At 37.7% G+C, this 17876-nt stretch overlaps 1 protein-coding gene and 1 pseudogene across 1 annotated transcript; both read left to right on the plus strand.

Annotated features, from left to right (window-relative positions):
- Positions 1–1935: 1935 nt before the first annotated feature.
- Positions 1936–3001, plus strand: LOC118799592 (transcription factor HES-5-like). Its single transcript, XM_036559547.1, has 2 exons — positions 1936–2033; positions 2147–3001. Exons 1-2 carry the CDS (start codon positions 1971–1973, stop codon positions 2573–2575), a joined length of 492 nt encoding a protein of 163 aa, XP_036415440.1. The 5' UTR covers positions 1936–1970; the 3' UTR covers positions 2576–3001.
- Positions 3002–10373: 7372 nt separating this feature from the next.
- On the plus strand, positions 10374–11099 carry LOC118799685 (annotated as a pseudogene).
- The last annotated feature ends 6777 nt before the right edge of the window (positions 11100–17876 follow it).

The following is a 17876-nucleotide window of genomic DNA, read 5'->3' on the forward strand; positions in this document are numbered from 1 at the left end:
AAATCTGGTGTATACAGATTATTAAGAATGTAGATTGTTTTTAGAGGTGTGGTAATGAATTAAGCCATCAGTTGGTGGTCTGTGAGAAAATCCTTTAAAAATCTATGAGAATTCTTCAAACATTGCCTCATTTTCAGTGTTTACCCCATGCATAACCAGCGACTTTTCAACAAGCTTGTCGGGAACTGCTCGCCCACAGAATAATTAGCATTTGAATGGGCACACTTCTATTGTCCAGCGCTCGCTCTCAGTGGCCAGAGTGTGGGAAAGCTCGGGAGAGCAGAATCACAGTTCTTAATGTCATTAGCATCCTAAGCCCCACCAGCCCCCCAAGCGTTTGAGTAAGAGACAGAAACACAAAAAGGCAGACCGTTCTTTGGCCGGCATGTCTCGTCATGACGTGTCACCTAAGACATCCAAATACATGAATCTGATGAGCTCATATTCATCGTATGAAGATAAAGGTGAATTTATCCCAAATGCAGCGCTAGTACTTTGTGGTAAACCTGGTATCCTGTATCTTTTTGAATCAAAGTGGGAAGATTAATGAAAATACTGTTCGCACACGGTCGAAACAGGAAACTGCACCATTTCAAAGGGGTGAAATAACACTGGTGTAATTCTAGCAACAAGTTAAGCCGTTTTCCCTCCAGATGGTTAGTGATGTCAGGCTCTGTCAACAATGCAACACAGTCTTTAGACATCTCTAACAGTCTATTCAGCACTCCGGAGCTTTTGTCCTCTATTGATCTCAGCACAGAGGACTCAGTGTGGGAAACTCAGGCACGCTCTCTACTCACACTGACTGACAAAGACAAGATACAAGACACATCTGTTACATCTGGACTGCTGCTTTAGGGACTGCTACCTTTGGGATACATTATGAAACTCAGACGTGTACAGTATGTGACTTAGATGGATCACTGGTGGAACCTTAGATCTTCAAAACAGTCGCTGACAAAGACAAAGGAAAAACATTCTTAATTTTGTGTTAGAGATGGCATGATACCACTTTGTTTCCCAATACTGATACTGATATTGAAACCTTGATGTTGAGCCGAGACTGTTAACTATCTGGTATTTGTTCTTTTAAAAACACTTTTAAAAAGTTTTAAAAAGGTCCTTTTAAAGATAATAAGCATTTAAAAGTAGAGTGGTTTGAATTCACTCCAATATCCAATCTAGCATTTTTGTCATTGATACTGATATGCAATCTGTACTATTAAATGTAAATGAATGTAACAGCATCTCTTCAATGAAAATTTCTATTGGTCCATTTGTCACTGCATAAATATCAGCTTCAAATGATAATAATAATAATATAAATCAATAGTAAAACGTTCACATATTTGAAAACACTGGATCGCAACAGTTCCAAACTCACAAAAGCATCTATATTAGGGTCAAATTTCTGTTATAAATAATACAAATTACACATTGTCTTTAGAAGTGTGCCATGTATGTGTCTAGTGTATGCAAATTTATGCTTAAAATTCTACTTTCCAAACTCATTTTATGAAATAAGCATATATTATTAGCTCAAAAATGATTCCCTAATTGAAGATGACAACATAATTCAAGAGTTTAGGTGTGCTCCACACGTGTGCACCACGATGATAGACGTGTGCTCTGTCAATGACATTGATCTCAGCATCAGGGAGCAGATCTGCTCTCTTTAAAGGGTCACCACTTTCCCAGATTCACACAGTCCCCTCTCCATCACCCCCACCCCTCCACCTGCTCCCCTGAGACATGGACATTGTCCTCAGCTAGAAGATCACTGAGCATGTGGCAGCCTCACATTCCTCATTGTCTGATCAAGCTCTACCATTGGCTACAAACTGTGAGAACCTCCAACAAGCCCAAGACCCACACATTCATATGGAGATGTGGGAGTATAAATAGAGGAGACTCAGCCAGTGTAGATCAGACTCACTCTACACAGAGATCTACAGCACTGAGATACAGCCATGACTCCTGCAGTCACTTCAGCAATGACCATCTCAAAGGAGCACCTACCTCTGAGCAACAAGGTAAATTGGGAGCCAATTAAAATTAAAAAATGACTATTGTTGTCTTACTTTATAAATGATCAGCAATGTTCTGGGTCCAGTTCACTAACCATGTTCTCTTTTTGTATCTGCAGTTGAGAAAGCCAGTGGTGGAGAAGATGCGCAGAGATCGTATCAACAGCAGCATTGAGCAGCTCAAGACTCTCCTGGCTCCAGAGTTCCTCAACCAGCAGCCCGACTCCAAGCTGGAGAAAGCAGACATCCTGGAGATGACAGTCAGCTTCCTGAGACAACAGCAGCAGCAACAGCCTGCTTTCTCCACCAGTTCAACAGCTGTCAGTCAAGGCTTCTCCAGATGTGTCCATGAGATTGTGAACTTCCTGTCCAAAGATGAGGTGAAGACAAAGTCTCAGAGAAAACTGCTGAACCACTTCCAGAACCTGCAGCCATCAACAGACGAGGGCAACAGAAAAACTGCCCTGCCGCAAACTATGTGCTCAGATCAGCAGACCATCAGCAAAAAGGAGAATCCAGTCAAGAGCAGCCTCTGGAGGCCCTGGTAGTCCTACAGGCTGGACCTTATCTCTGTTGAACACTGTTGACCACATTGGTCTCATGTGAAAGTTGCTAATTATGAATTGTTTTTTTTTTCTGTTGGGTAAAATTTACTCATGTCCAAGACTTAACTTATGATAAGTTGTTCTGATCCATTATGTGCTTCACATTGTTTCTACCACAAATGCAAGAAACGTAATGCCTGTTTTGTAAAAAACATTCTCACTTCTTCCAAGAAGAAATTAACATTTACCTTTCATAAAGGCTTGTGTTTGACTATTAATGTCATACTGACATTCTGATGCCTGTTTCACTTTATAGTGAATAATATTGCGTCCTTCTGTGAAGGCATTGAGTGTTTTAGTGATGAAACAAAAAAATATTCATTGAATGTATTTTAATCATGACATGGCGAAATAAAACAATCAATGAAAGTTCTGTCTTATTGTCAATTCTGTCAACATTACTAGAAAGCACACTCAAAGAAAGCCCATGCTTGTCATGGTCACATTCTTGAAGATTATTAGGCCTGCTTATCTGCTTATGCAAATGAATGCCTCTGGTCAAATGACGTGTTTTGTTGATGTAGGTTAATTTGAATGTGAAAATAACACACATACAACACAGGGAGCATTAAAAAGCGTAAAATATAAAATGTGCCACAACTTTCGCACAGGCCACATTTTACGTTTTGTTTATTTTTTTATCCCCCATTATGTTAAATTTAGCAAATTAACATAAATAGTGCATTAAAATGTGCAGGAGTGTGTAGAGGATGCGTTCACTTGTTTTTGACAAAGCATCATTTGGCCAGGGGTGCCTAAACCTTTGCACACAACAGTAGAATGAAATGACATCTAGTTATTATTCTTAAGAACGGATCTACAGTTATTCAGCTTTGTATTTGGTACAGTATGCCTGTAGTTTATTATCAGAACCACAAATATTTATTTTCCTCCACATCCCTTGGTGCCCAAATACTCTGGTTCTGGGGCTGGATGGTGTTTTTATGATGCTAATGATGCTCGGCTGTGATTCCTGTTTCCAGAGGTTTCCCACACTCCTTTGCATTCAGAGAATTTGGAGCGAACAATAAAAGTGTGTCCATTCAGATGCTAATGGTCTCTGGGGAGCCAATTGCTCCCTGGGGCAATTTGGGCAATATTTGTCATCTAATGAAGAGGGAAAACACAAAGAGTGAAAGCAGCAGTGCGACTCAGATCTGTCAGTGTTCTGCTGAAATACACGGCACCGTCTGTGAGTAGAGTTCGGTTTGGGTCTCAAAACTAGTTAAAAATGTACTTTTTTCTTGGCTGTTTTTGACAAAAGTGCTCAACCTTTCAAAAATCAGATACCATACACTCTTGAAACAGTTTTTCAGATTGATGGAGAACGAGTAGTAAATGGTTCTATATAGCACTACAGGGTTCGACTACTGTTATGATGTCAAGCTTGTAACAACAGAAGAACTCTTTTTGTGCTACATAGAACCATTCACAAAATGGTTCTATATCCAAATACACACCCTCCATCAATCTGAAGAACCATTTTACTATGAAAAAAAGACATTTAAGCATTCAAATGGTTCTTTGAGTGTTCATGGATCAATGTGGAGCCACTGTCTTTACTAAAGAATCCCATATAAAACATCTGTGATGTTTTTTCTGAAGTATACAGCATTTTTTGCAACGCTGTTACCAGGTTTTAGGGAGAATTATTAATGCCATTTAAAGGCTTGAATTGAATTCATGAAATGCTTTTTGAACTTTTCAAATAAATAACAAAAAATGCAACGTTTTCTATTTTTCTTATGTGTGTTACTTCAAAGCCTTTAGAGTTTTTCTCTCTAAACAAAAAGATTGTAAAGATTGCAATATTTTTTTAGTAGTAATTTTAAGTAATGACTCATTACCAAATTGGCACTTCTGCTAACATAACCTGCTAAATGAATCTCCAAACATGACTGGATTACAGGGCTGAAGCCGGTAACAGGGTTGAACACAGCGATCATATTCCCCATTAATCTGATATTAATGCAGTAAAAAACATATCAAGTATACAATATAGAGCAGAAGGGAAAGCTCAAAAATAGTTTAAATCAAAATGTTTTCATTAAAACTTTAGTTTTAAGCCATTTTTATTTCATTATCATCATTTAAAAATAAATGCATCTTAAAAAAATGAATAACAGGGTTGTGAACTTGTGAAAATAAAATAAGCAGCATTTAGGAGTGATTAGCATGACAGGGTACACATGTTGCATGCTAACTACCAATAACCACACGGTTACACACATAAAACAAACAAACACACACACACACACACACACACACATTTCCCATTTTCAATGCCTCAAAGTATAAAATCAACAACGCAATTTTACTGAAGTGATTATCATTTAATATCTGATTCTGTTCAGCTGATCTCTGTACATGGGAAAAACATAGTTAGTTTAGAGCACATTTTGTAAATTATTTGCTGAGTGGAACATGTTAGAAAAAATAAAATCACACAATATTAAATGGCTATAGCTTTTGGCTATTTAAATGGCCAGATTTTTTATAAATATAAATTATATATATCATTTTTTATATGTTAAATTCAATATACAGTAACTGTTGAGTTCTCTGAAGGATGTATTAACTTATTTTCACTTGGAAATTCAACAAATAAAAAAACTTTTGCAAATATTTTACTGTTTCAATGTTTTCCTGTCTCAGTGCTTTGAGTTCTATACAATGTGGAATGTTTTATCTTAGTAACAAAAAAAAAGTCAAAGTTGATTAACTGTCCATCATTGCACATATTTTTGAAGCACAAAAATAGCTTAACTATATTTACATGTTTACATCTACTTATTTTACAGATATATGGTGACCATATTACTTATAAATTTGGATGTGGTGGAAATGACAAAACAGACATAATTTACTGTACGCTGAAATGATGTAAGAGCATCACTTTCAGAACTTAATTACTACTCAAGTGAATTAAACTTTTGAGACTGTTTTCTTCGATTTACTTTCAATACTTCAATTAGAAAACTCAGAGCGTACATTTGAAATACTCACTGACAAGACAAGTATAACTTTGTGTTGTTTATATACTCATATAACACAGGTTCGTTATGAAGGTGAACTTCAAAAACTTTGGCCAGATTGGTTTATTACCTGTAACACAGCGCATTAAATAAAATTTCAGCTTTCTGCTGCTCATGATGCTCAGATCAAACAAAAATACCTTGAGAGGTGAAAGGATAGAAAGATGTAGTTCTCACTATAACATGCTGGAGTTAGACTTCTGTTGGCCAGTCTATAGTCTAGATTCTGCTGGATTCGTTTAGGACCTCTAGAGGGCGCTCTTGACTTGTGTTAATGGGTTCATCCTTAGTTAAAGGTTTATTTTTACAAAGGGGGAACTAGTTAATCAGACGACAAAGTCAAGCCCATGTCTGAGTACTTTTTAGCCCTTTAAGGTACAAACAATGTAAATGCACCCTGAAAAGATGCAGAATTTGTGCATTTGTTTACCTTTAATGAGTTTTAAAAAGGTACAGTCACTTTCACGCTGACTATATATTGGGGCATATATGTACATTTTTAAAATTTATTCAACTTTATATTAAAACTAGACAAAGTTAAATTTAAAGCCTGGAGTCAAAACATGGATGAGTGGAGTCAGCAAGTGCCAATACCCCATTCCAGGGCCAATATTTCCTCATCTTTCTAGCATTGTCCACCAAATACAAATAACGTGTGAGTTTATGTATCCAAAACAGTCATAATTCATCATTACCTGGCCATTTTCATCAGCTTAGTTTCTGACTATGGACTGTTTGGATGGGGGAGTGGGATATGGGCCCTTGGAATGGGGTACAGTTATGTTCTATAAATAAAGGTTCCAACACAGTGACAGCATTTTTCTTTGTATCTGGACTGAATGTACAAAAAAAATGTATCATTTGGAAAAACATGAAAGAATCAAATACAACAGACTTCTGAAACATGAATTTGAACAACAACAACAACAACAACAACAACAACAACAACAACCACCCAGAATTCAGGGTAGCAATTAAATGTAGGTGTGGCCTAAAATAAGCAGCAAAGTGATAAACACTTTGAATGTCCAGTAGCGTTTTAATCAAGTTTCATCCCAACATTCAACATTATTAAGTAACTCTTTTACTGCAGTCAGTCCTTTTAAAAGCAATGTTTAGATTTTCTTTGATCTTCTGACAGATGTTTTGAATAAATAATCTTTATTTTTGATGCTACTAACAAGTAGCGTTTATTAACCAAAAGAATAGTAATCTTCACACTGTTAGACAGGCATTAGCTTGTCTGGGAAGTCGGACACCTGAGTGCCTTTTTAACAAAGAGGCCTTTAGAAGTTTGCGAGAATCTGCTAATGCAGCTGTGTGTGAAAGATGAGCTGTCCTTGAGATGATAAGAACCAGTCTATGGGGTAAGTGAATTTACAGTGCAACCAGTCAAAAACTAATGCCCTTGGGAGAGTGGAACATCCTGGTACAGCTAAGATAAGATATTTTTTAAAAATATCTCATGTATGTTTGGATATAAGGGTTCCCAAAGAAAAGTGTAAGGTTTGGCGATGCTGGGAACTAAGATGGTATAGAATTCCATAAGAAGGGAGGGGTGATTGCTTCCCCACCCCAAACAGGATATAAAATTGGGTGTTTTGCGATGATCTTTGCATTGTGGTTGTCCGGGAGCCATCTTGCCACTCAAGCTCAATAAAGAAGGCCTTTTCCTTCCTTCCACAAGAACTCAGCGACTAAAGTCTCTTATGTTTACTTTGCTCTTTTACACTTAGACACTTTTCTTATTTTGTTAGAAGAAGTTATACTGCAGTTCGCTCTTAGGGTAATAGCATTAGAACAAACCAGAAGAATCCATCTTCTGTCCAGGGGCCTTGGGCACAGAAGAGAGGCTCTTAGGCCAGACAGTTCCCATTTACACTATCATAATCATAGTCATAGCTGGTGTTACTCTTTTTCTATATATCACATTTGTTCACCGATCCCTCGGCACCATTCATAATAATGCTCATTCGGGTCAAACTCTGTTTTGTTCAATGCTCCACTTTTATGTCCCATACCTGAACATCCATAAGTGTGCCTATTCCCATGTGAACCTTCTTCTTACCCACAGCAGTATGAATGAGCTAATGACACCAGGGAAAAAAAAACACTTTCCTCCTAATATCCATAAGTGTGTCTACTCCCCTGAGTGGGCCCGTCATATTTATTGGCTGGTGGAGTTTAGGACATTAATGACCTTTGACTGTGATTCCTCCCTCCAGAGCTTTCCCACACTCTGACCATTATGAGAGAGGATGAAGAACAATGGACGTGTGTCTATTCACATGCTAATGTGTCTTTGAAGCAGATCTTGAAAAGCCACTCAGTGGTTGGTTTGTCTGAAAGCGCTCTTCTCTGTGACGAGACTTGACTGGAAGGAGTTAAGAACTATAATTACCACAAACTATTAACATTCACTTTAACTGGAGTGACAATGTTTTTCCACGTCTGACCAAACAATAGCAACCACAAAATCTCTTACCAAACATCCTCCAACAAGACATTAACATTTAGTCTCTAACCACCTCCATTCAGCCTGCAACAGTTTTATTTGATCCTAGATTTTTGATATGTTTTAGTTAAGTTTTTAACATTTACCATTTTTAAAATTTTTATTATCAAAATGTACTTTTTTATTCAGTATTGTCATTATATGCTGTTATTGCACTGCCTCTTTTCATCTCAGGTTATAGATCTTATTGCAGACTTTTGTACATTTCTATTTGTATATATGACTGTAGATGGGTTTTTTGTATTTATTCTTCTTTTTATATTGTTTCACCCTTATTATTATTATATTATTATTATTATTATTATTATTATTATTATTATTGTCCTGTGTTGTGTGACTGATACTGGCTGCTCAATTTCTTTTGGGATCAATAAAGTATCTATCTATCTATCTATCTATCTATCTATCTATCTATCTATCTATCTAGTTATTGTTTTACATTTTCCAATCAATTATTTATTTTATTACCAAAGATTCTATATTTTTTAGAAATGCCACATTCCTAAAGTTATCTGGAAGTTAAATACTCTCACATCAGCATGTATAAATCTTTCTGGTCTATATGATAGTCATGTTATGCATCAGAAATCTACTTTCCTGTAGAATTCAGTTCCTTCATGCATTTAACATGCTACCCCTTAATACCTAATATTAATAGCCAATCAAAGATTTCTGAAGTAGTAAATTAGCTGGAGCAGGTGGTCGTGTTTTGGAACTATTAAGTTGCATCTGCATCTCCAGGGTTGGATACCCCTGCTGTAGTACAACACTGTAACCCTCATGGAAAGTTACTGTGAGCAGTGATGTCACATCTCAGCCTGTGAGGATCTTTCCCTCCAGATGGTGAGTGACGTCAGACTTCGTCTACAATACAATGATTAATTCAGCTCTCTGCAGCTTCGTACTCCACTGATCTCAGCACAGACGACACTCACACTAAGAACAACATACAAGTTTCATAAGCTACCCTTCTAAAAAAGATGCTCCTTCAAGGGTTCTTTAAAGACAGTTGTTCAACATAGAAATGCTATTTCTGTCTACGACACAGGCTAATACAGAAAATGTATGTCATGCGTGCAATATAAGTTCAGTTTTTGACAATTTGAAAATACCTGTTGTCCTTTACATTGCGTGTAAATTTCATGAAGAATGGACCAAAAGAAACGTCCCAAAATGATTTGAAATAAAGTCTGGTTCCATTGACTTACATTAAAAGTAAAGCAGTTTTTTCCTTCTCCTGTAAAGTTACCATTTTGGAGATACGAGGTTTTCTTCCGACAACAGCGATATATAATATGTAAAATAGACTTATGTTTTCTGACTTTTTTTAATCAATGACCTCGGTTGCTTAAATCATTATCACTTTAGATATAGTAATGTAAAACAGTGTATGCATTACATTAATAAGCTCTTTGTTTATTATTGTGATATGAAATAATTTTCATGATTTATATTTTAGAGGCAGTTCATGCAGGACTCCAGGAAATTCCAAGAGTTCAGAAACTTTTTTCCATGCAACTACACATACAGTAATCACAGGAAAAGTTCACAGCTTGCTTTGTGTCTTGTTGTTGGTAATAATGTTGTGTTTATGGTTCTATATACAAGCACTGTCTTCAGTAAACCCTTAAAGAGCCATCCTTTTGAGTGTATATTATATTATATAATATTATAACCAAGTTTTGCAGTTAAGGTTAAAAATCACTGGTCCAGCCAGCTGTTTTCCAACCATAGTTCTGAAATACCACAAATCGTCTCAGGAAGAGCTTGTTCATCACCTGAGCAGGCATGATAGAGCCGATATATGATGTGAGGGGACTCCAGGACCAGGGCTGTAAATCAGAACACTGAGACAACTAAGTCAGCAAATCTAAGCCAGAAAATGACTCAATATCTTATTCAAATAAAGTGGTACATTGGAATTTAGCCATAGTGAGCTTCACACGTGCACATAAAGATGATGAGCGTGTGCTCTGCCAGTGACATTGATCACATCAGGAAGCAAATCTGCTCTCTTTAAAGGGTCACCACTTTCCCAGATTCACACAGTCCCTCTCCATCACTCCCACTCCTCCACCTGCTCCCCTGAGACATGGACATTGTCTCTAGCTAGAAAATGACCCAACATATGGCAGCTGGACGTTCCTCGTTGTCCATTTAAGCTCTACCATTGGCTACAAACTGTGAGAACTTCCAACAAGCCCAAGACCCACACATTCATATGGAGATGTGGGAGTATAAATAGAGGAGACTCAGCCAGTGTAGATCAGACTCACTCTACACAGAGAGATCTACAGCACTGAGATACAGCCATGACTCCTGCAGTCACTTCAGCAATGACCATCTCAAAGGAGCACCTACCTCTCAACAACAAGGTAAACCGAGAACCTGCTAAAATTAAAAAATGACTATTGTTGTCTTACTTTATAAATGGTCAGCAATGTTCTGGGTCCAGTTCAATAACCATGTTCTCCTTTTGTATCTGCAGTTGAGAAAGCCAGTGGTGGAGAAGATGCGCAGAGATCGTATCAACAGCAGCATTGAGCAGCTCAAGACTCTCCTGGCTCCAGAGTTCCTCAACCAGCAGCCCGACTCCAAGCTGGAGAAAGCAGACATCCTGGAGATGACGCTCAGCTTCCTGAGATGACAGCAGCAGCAACAGCCTGAATTCTCCACCAGTTCAACAGCTGTCAGTCAAGGCTTCTCCAGATGCGTTCATGAAGTTCTACACTTCCTGTCCAAGGATGAGGTGAAGACACAGTCTCAGAGAAAACTGCTGAACCACTTCCAGAACCTGCAGCCATCAACAGAAGAGAAATGGAGGGAAAGTGATCTCCCTTTGCTGGGCTCCACAGACCAACTGACCACCAGCAAGGAGAAGAGTTCAGCTAAGAGCGCCCTCTGGAGGCCCTGGTAGATGCTTACAGAATGAAAAAAACTGAAAAGCAAAACATATGAGCACAGAAGTCTATATTAGACTACTGAAGCACAGTTTTGTATTTTTCTTTTGCCAAAAGACTGTTTAAATCCTTATTTCCCTTGTGGGGAAATTTTTGTACTTGAAAACTTAGTGGAGCATTTTTATCTTCTATGAGGATTTCATGTGAATCACATGAACTACTGAAAAGTGCTGACTTTATAAGTATCCAAATTGTCCTTCTAAGAAGGAGAGTGATGACATTGTCTGACATGTAAAAAAGACCTTCACGATGAAGCATGGATGACTGAAACTGTCAGTTTGTTTTGGTTTTTATTAGTTTTCAGTTGAACAGCTGTTAACTGGAAATGACTCAGTCTAAAAAAATAATCGTCTGTATTAGATATTTTACTCATCCTCTGTGGACACATTCTTTATTGAATGGTAGCAATTCATATTGAATATTTGAACATTTCCAAAGGAAATAACAGTGACCATGTTGTCATAGAACAACTTTCCTCTAGATATTCTCATATTGAGAAATATTTCTGTAGTTTTTCACTGATTTAAATCTTTTGTAAATCTGAATGTCTTTTTTAAAGACGACCATGTTAAACTATGTTCTGTATCTCACAGAATTCAAACGTTGTGATATATTATCATTAATCTAAGTAAAATACTGTCTTCATTCTTTTGAATATCTAAAATGTGTCTTTTGTAAAGACAACTTACAGTTGTTAAACTATGTTCTCTGTCTTGCATAATTCAGGCAAGTGTTGTGATATATTACCACAAATCATATTAAAATTACAAAAATAAAAATCCAGTTTTCTTAATTTTTTCATGCAGTGACCTTTTCTTCACTCCTCACTTTCTGGCCAGGGATGCACGACAAGTACATTCAGTTAAATATATTTTCGTCATAGATGTGGGGCTTTGACCAGAGCTGTAGCCAAAGGGTGGCCAACCCGCTCACTGAAACAGAGTCAGCCATCACCAGCTATATTAGCTACATTATGAAATAGGCTTTGCAGTGATAAGATTAATTAACTATGGAAAATTAGTCAGCCATACTCATTTATAATGCTAATTACTTTTTACAGTTCAGTACATGCATGTGTTTTAGTTTACCTTACACAGTGCTGTCTGTCTAGCTTTCTAATCATTAGACTCATGAATAACGCAGGTTAATTACTGGGTATGTCCATCATTTTAGAACTGGGTGAGAGGTGACCATTCAGGAACCTTCAAGGCCTTTGGCCTGACAGAGAGTGATAATGATGTCAGCAAGACACTCAAGATGCAGGGAACAGAATTTGAGATGGTAGTAAATGAATTTGAACATTACGTCATACAGGTTTGCTCATTACTCTGCAACAGCAGATTCCTTTGCATTAACAATGTGATTCCACCAGTCAGCTATAACCACTGAGTCTGACTGAACATATCAGAAGAGCTTCCTTACATCTGTAACAGGTCTGAAGAGATGACTGTGGAGACACCGCCATTGTAGCTGCAATCCTCTTCAGAGAAGCTGCTCATGAATCTCCAAACCAACCAACACAGTGCATTATGGGTATCCTATATCCGCTATGGTAAATCGGTTGTACACTACTTATTGTGATGCATGGTGGGATTGTTTGAGTGCATTAAATCTTCTGCACTGTGTTTTTAGACACCACTACAGAAGGGTGGAACCCTAAAATAGTGCACTACATAGTGAATAGGGCACAGTTTCAGACACAGCTGGAATCTCACCAATGACACAGTGATCAGTCTGCATCATAGTAGCTTTGACTTGATAATTTTTACCCAACACTTCATAGATTATTTCAAAATACTAGAAATATGAAAACAAAATCAATAGTCACATTAGTATTAGATATAAGTGTTGTGTTGATCGTAACACAGTTTTATATCACTGCAGATGGTAGTTAAGAGATGGCAGCTCTGTAGAAGCCAGTGAGGTGAGAAGATTTTTGCCAGTTTAGACAAAAAAATGAGCTCATTGATCACAGAGTTCTCAAATTTTTATAAAATGTTTAATAAAAAGTAATGTTACTGTTACGGGCAGGGAGACGGACCCAGGTGCAAAGAGGAAAACCCATGAGAAACGGTGTTATACAATTATTGAGGCAATGGAATGTGAAGTTGGCACATTGGGGTTGAGGTGACCCAGAGCCAGGTTCGAACCGCCGATATACTGATCGGCAGTCCGTGGACTGCTGTGCCACCGGGAAGCACAGGTCACAATCGGGTAAAACACCTCAAGGAGCGGGAAATAAAAGGCGGGAAAAAGGGAAAACAAAGCAGACACTGAAAGCAGCTCAAACAAAGGCTGAACTAGAAACGTGAAATAAGAGATAATCAGAAAACAAAAGTCACTTCCTCTGTAATTATGAGGGGGAGGCAGACTTTGTTTCACTAGTTGCTCTTAGTGGAGCACCTTTTGTATGGTTGGAGCCGTTGGAGCTCAGGCCTTCTTGTGGTTTTTAAGTAATTTTGAGGCAATTATGCTTTTGTGTTTTCCAGCCCTCTTTCCCTTTCTTCTCTTTCCTTTAAATACCCACCTGGGCTGCGTACCGTACCGGTCACCCCTCTACAAAGGTGTGACAAAGGTCTGCTGTTTGCCACAGCTTTAAGTAGAGGAGTCCACAGGTGTGTAAAGTTCAGCCTAATCAGCCCAAGGGCTTCTGGGAATTGGAGTTCCCTGAAGTTATGGCACCTTGCTGCCGTTGCAGCCTGCAGCGCAGGCTGGGCCATTACAGCTACTAAACACAGACAAGGAAAGAGAGAGAAAGAGGCTGAAGGAGACTGACAGAGCTTAAGAAATTGAGTGTTTAAGCTGTCAGTAAAAATTAATTCTGAATTTGTAGATGTTATTCCCTTAATATATCCTCATTGTGAGACAAAAAAAAATTTAGAAAATATCATTTTTGTGCTGTCAAATGGTCACTATGACCATTATCTAGACTAGGGGTGTCAAACTCAACCACTAAAAGGGCCAAATAAAAAAATCTCAACAAATCAGTGGGCCAGATGTGTTTTTATTTCATTTTTACTTAACACTTTGCCACGACCCCAACGGACCACTGTTTATTCAAAATATGCCAAACCTGCAACAGAAAAATAGGCACTGAATACTTATTCAAAAATACTTCTAAATAGAAACTGTTTTATGTTGTTTTTTTAACTGCCTGTTTGCTTGATCTAGACACCAGGCATCTTTTCCACTGGCCCAGAGATTGTTGTTGGGGGTCAGAACTCACACTATGTTGCAGTGCATTGCTGGGGACTGTAGTGCATCTCAGGGTAAAACGAGCTAATAATAATAATAATAATAATAATAATAATAATAATAATAATAATAATAATGAATAGAATACTAAAATAATTTTGCAGGCCGAAGAGGACTGTGTTATGGGCTTTGTGTTTGACACATAGGCTCTAGACTATTAACCATGTAAACACAACTACAGAACAAAATCACACTGACTGCACAAACTGAAAGATGTAGCTTTTAAGTCATCAAAGGTCTCTGCTTAATACGCTATGAAGAGACAGATCCTGTGTGCCAACATGATCAAACAGGCATTTTTTGATACATTTTCCTCCTGTTGCTGCTCTAAAAGTTGATGCTGAACAGACATTGAGGCCATTAGGAAACATCTTCCTGGGGGAGAATGCCCCCAGACCCCCTAAGTAAAGGCTTAGCCCCCCTGTCCATAAATCTCTAGTGACATTCTCACTACAACACCCAGCTATTAGGAAAGCCTGTAAGACCAACCAGTCCAGACTGTCTGAAGCTTTTGGACAGTATTATATATAAATTATATGAACTTGAAATGCATTTTTTTTAGTTTTTATAAGAAATTCTGAAGCAGATATTTTAAGAATTAAATGTTTATCATTTTATTACTTATTATTTTGTTTCTATCAGCTAAGCTTAAAATATATACTTTTTTATTGTAAAATATTTTTATAATTAAAAATCTACCCAAGCATTTGCAAACACAAAGGGGCTGGGGTTGGGGTTAAGGGGGTAACATTTAAGAAATGATGAGACAAAATGTTGGGGGTCTTGCAACAGTTGTCAAAAAAAGTACATAGCTGGGTTGCAAAAGAGCCGTTACATGTAAATCATTATCAGGCCGTGAATTAAACTTTAAAACTCTAATTTAAAAAAACTTATGACAAAAATAAAGAAGCACTAAGTTATGATTGCTTTCACTTTTTCAAAGATTTCAAAGAGAGTTGAGCTGGTCACGTCCATTACGTCACTTTATTCTGATGAGAATATGGGCTGCAAAGAGTGGACCAACTTAATATTGATAGACTGGATATTTTACTTTGGATAATTGATGCCCTACTTTACTGTTTTCTTGTACTTTGCTATTTTGGCAGAAAATTGAATAAACAAAAAACTGTTTTTTGACATTGACTGTGTGTTTAAGAGTGAAGGTACTGTGAGCAGTGATGTCACATCTCAGCCAGTGAGGATCTTTCCCTCCAGATGGTGAGTGACGTCAGACTCCGTCTACAATACAGCTCACAGTCTTTAACCAGCACTAATGATCCATTCAGCTCTCTGCAGCTTTTGTACTCCACTGATTTCAGCACAGACGACTCAGTGTGGGAAACTCAGACACGCTCTCTACTCACACTGACCCACAGCTACAAAACATCTGCTCACTCTGGAGCTCCAGCGCTCACACAACACCGACACACAGTTTCACCAAGTTAGTAAACAAACTACTCATTACAAACAAATTATCTGTAATAAACACACAAAAACATAAGAAAAATGTGATTAGTGAAGGAACTGAAACACATGAATGATGAACATCATTTTATTATTAATAGTAATGAGTTAAAAGGTGTTTGCAGTTGTTTGATTTATAAATATTATTATTATTATTATTATATAGTAGTAGTAGTAGTAGTAGTAGTAGTAGGAGTAGTAGTAGTAGGACTACATATGTTTTTGACTGAATGACTGATAAAATAGCAAGAACCAGACTCAATAAACTAAACCAATGTAAGCATAAACACATTTGTTTTTATTCTGCACTCTTATCAAAAAGGGTTCTAATCTGTACCAGAAAAGGGTTGTCGGGACCAAAACTATTTTCTTCCTTGCCCAAAGCATATGATGGTTTTTAAAATCTAAACTATTCTCTGCTGTGGTTTTGTTCTAATTATTGTCTTAATCACTTACAAAAAATAAACAAAAATGAAATAAACAAAAACAGAAAGGGTATTCAATCAAAAATAAAAGAAAGTAGAATAAAACACTTCAGCCGCTGAGTTCTTGTGGAAGGGAGAAGGCTTCTTCTTTATTTCAGCATCAGGTGGCACAGGGTCTCGAGAGACCCAACTGCGCAAATACAGTGTTCCAAACAACAGTTTATACCATTGATCTGGGGTAATGTGATATCCCCCACCTTCTCAAATTTTGATATTAGCTCATTCTCTAATAGGTGCATCTCTTCGTCCGTCAATTTGGCCATCGCATGATGAGCTCACTCCTCAAAACTGGCTTCAACAGGTTTTTACCAGCCTGCTCTACCTTTCAAGGTCAACTTGCTCCTCTTCTCACTGGGTCAGTAAGTACACACAGGCCTCTCTGTGAACCCAGGGGCTTTCCAGTGTCTAGAATCCCCTATGTAGACAGACGAAGGCCTACCCTTTGTGAGAGAATTAATATTCTCTGTTAGGCAATACTTCCTATTTGGTTATTGATTACAACATCTAATCTATTTGATTACTGATTGAAGGAATATTTATTCATAATCTCCGTCAGGGTCTAAGACAGGAGTAGAACACTTTCTGGTGCCATACAAAAACAATTTTATACAGAGCAAAAAAAAAGTACAATAGTTTGGTCATTTTAGGAAAGTTGAGAATGTTTAGTGACTCAGTAAATTCCATTAAAGGTCAGTGTTTCCTCAACCCTGACCGTAATTATCAGTGGCTGAATCTGATCTTCTAAAAGGTGAATTAGCATGTGAAGAGACACACTTCTATTGTTCATTATCCTCTCATTCAGTGGTCAGAGTGTGGGAAAGCTCTGGAGGGAAGAATCACAGTCTATGGTCATTAATATCCTAAACCCTCAATATTTAGACAATACACAAGAGAATAGACACACTTACGATGTGGAGAAATTCACCAAGCAGACCTGATGGAGTGACCTGATACATTTGGACCAAAACTATATACAGTGATATGCAAAGGTTTGAGCACCCTCAGTTAAATTAGATGAGATGAGAGGTTGATACTGTAAGTGAAAATAAGTCAAACATATCCTCCTTAGAGAACAAACTAAATCTGGAGTTTTTCTGCTAATTCAGGTACAAAATTGTACACTAAATTGTTCTCTGTAAAGTATGTGCTCACTAATTTTCACTGAGAAATCAATGAAATATGGAATTTGACCAGGGTGCCCAAACTTTTGACAGAATTTGTGTCTTGATGACTCATGAGAATAAAGTGATAGTGGAACGTAAGTGAACAGTATCAGCTCCACACGTGTGCTGTGATGGCCGTGTGCTCTGTCAATGATACTGATCCCATTATCAGTCGGCAGATCTGCTCTCTTTAAAGAGTCACCACTTTCCCAGATTCACACAATCCCTCTCCATCCTCACCACCCCTCCACCTGCTCCCCTGAGACATGGACATTATCCCCTGCTACAAGATCACCCTGCATATGGCAGCTGGACGTTCCTCATTGTCTGTTCAAGCTCTACCATTGGCTACAAACTGTGAGAACCT

The sequence above is a fragment of the Colossoma macropomum genome, unplaced genomic scaffold, assembly GCF_904425465.1.
Source record: "Colossoma macropomum unplaced genomic scaffold, Colossoma_macropomum, whole genome shotgun sequence".
NCBI lineage: Eukaryota > Metazoa > Chordata > Actinopteri > Characiformes > Serrasalmidae > Colossoma > Colossoma macropomum.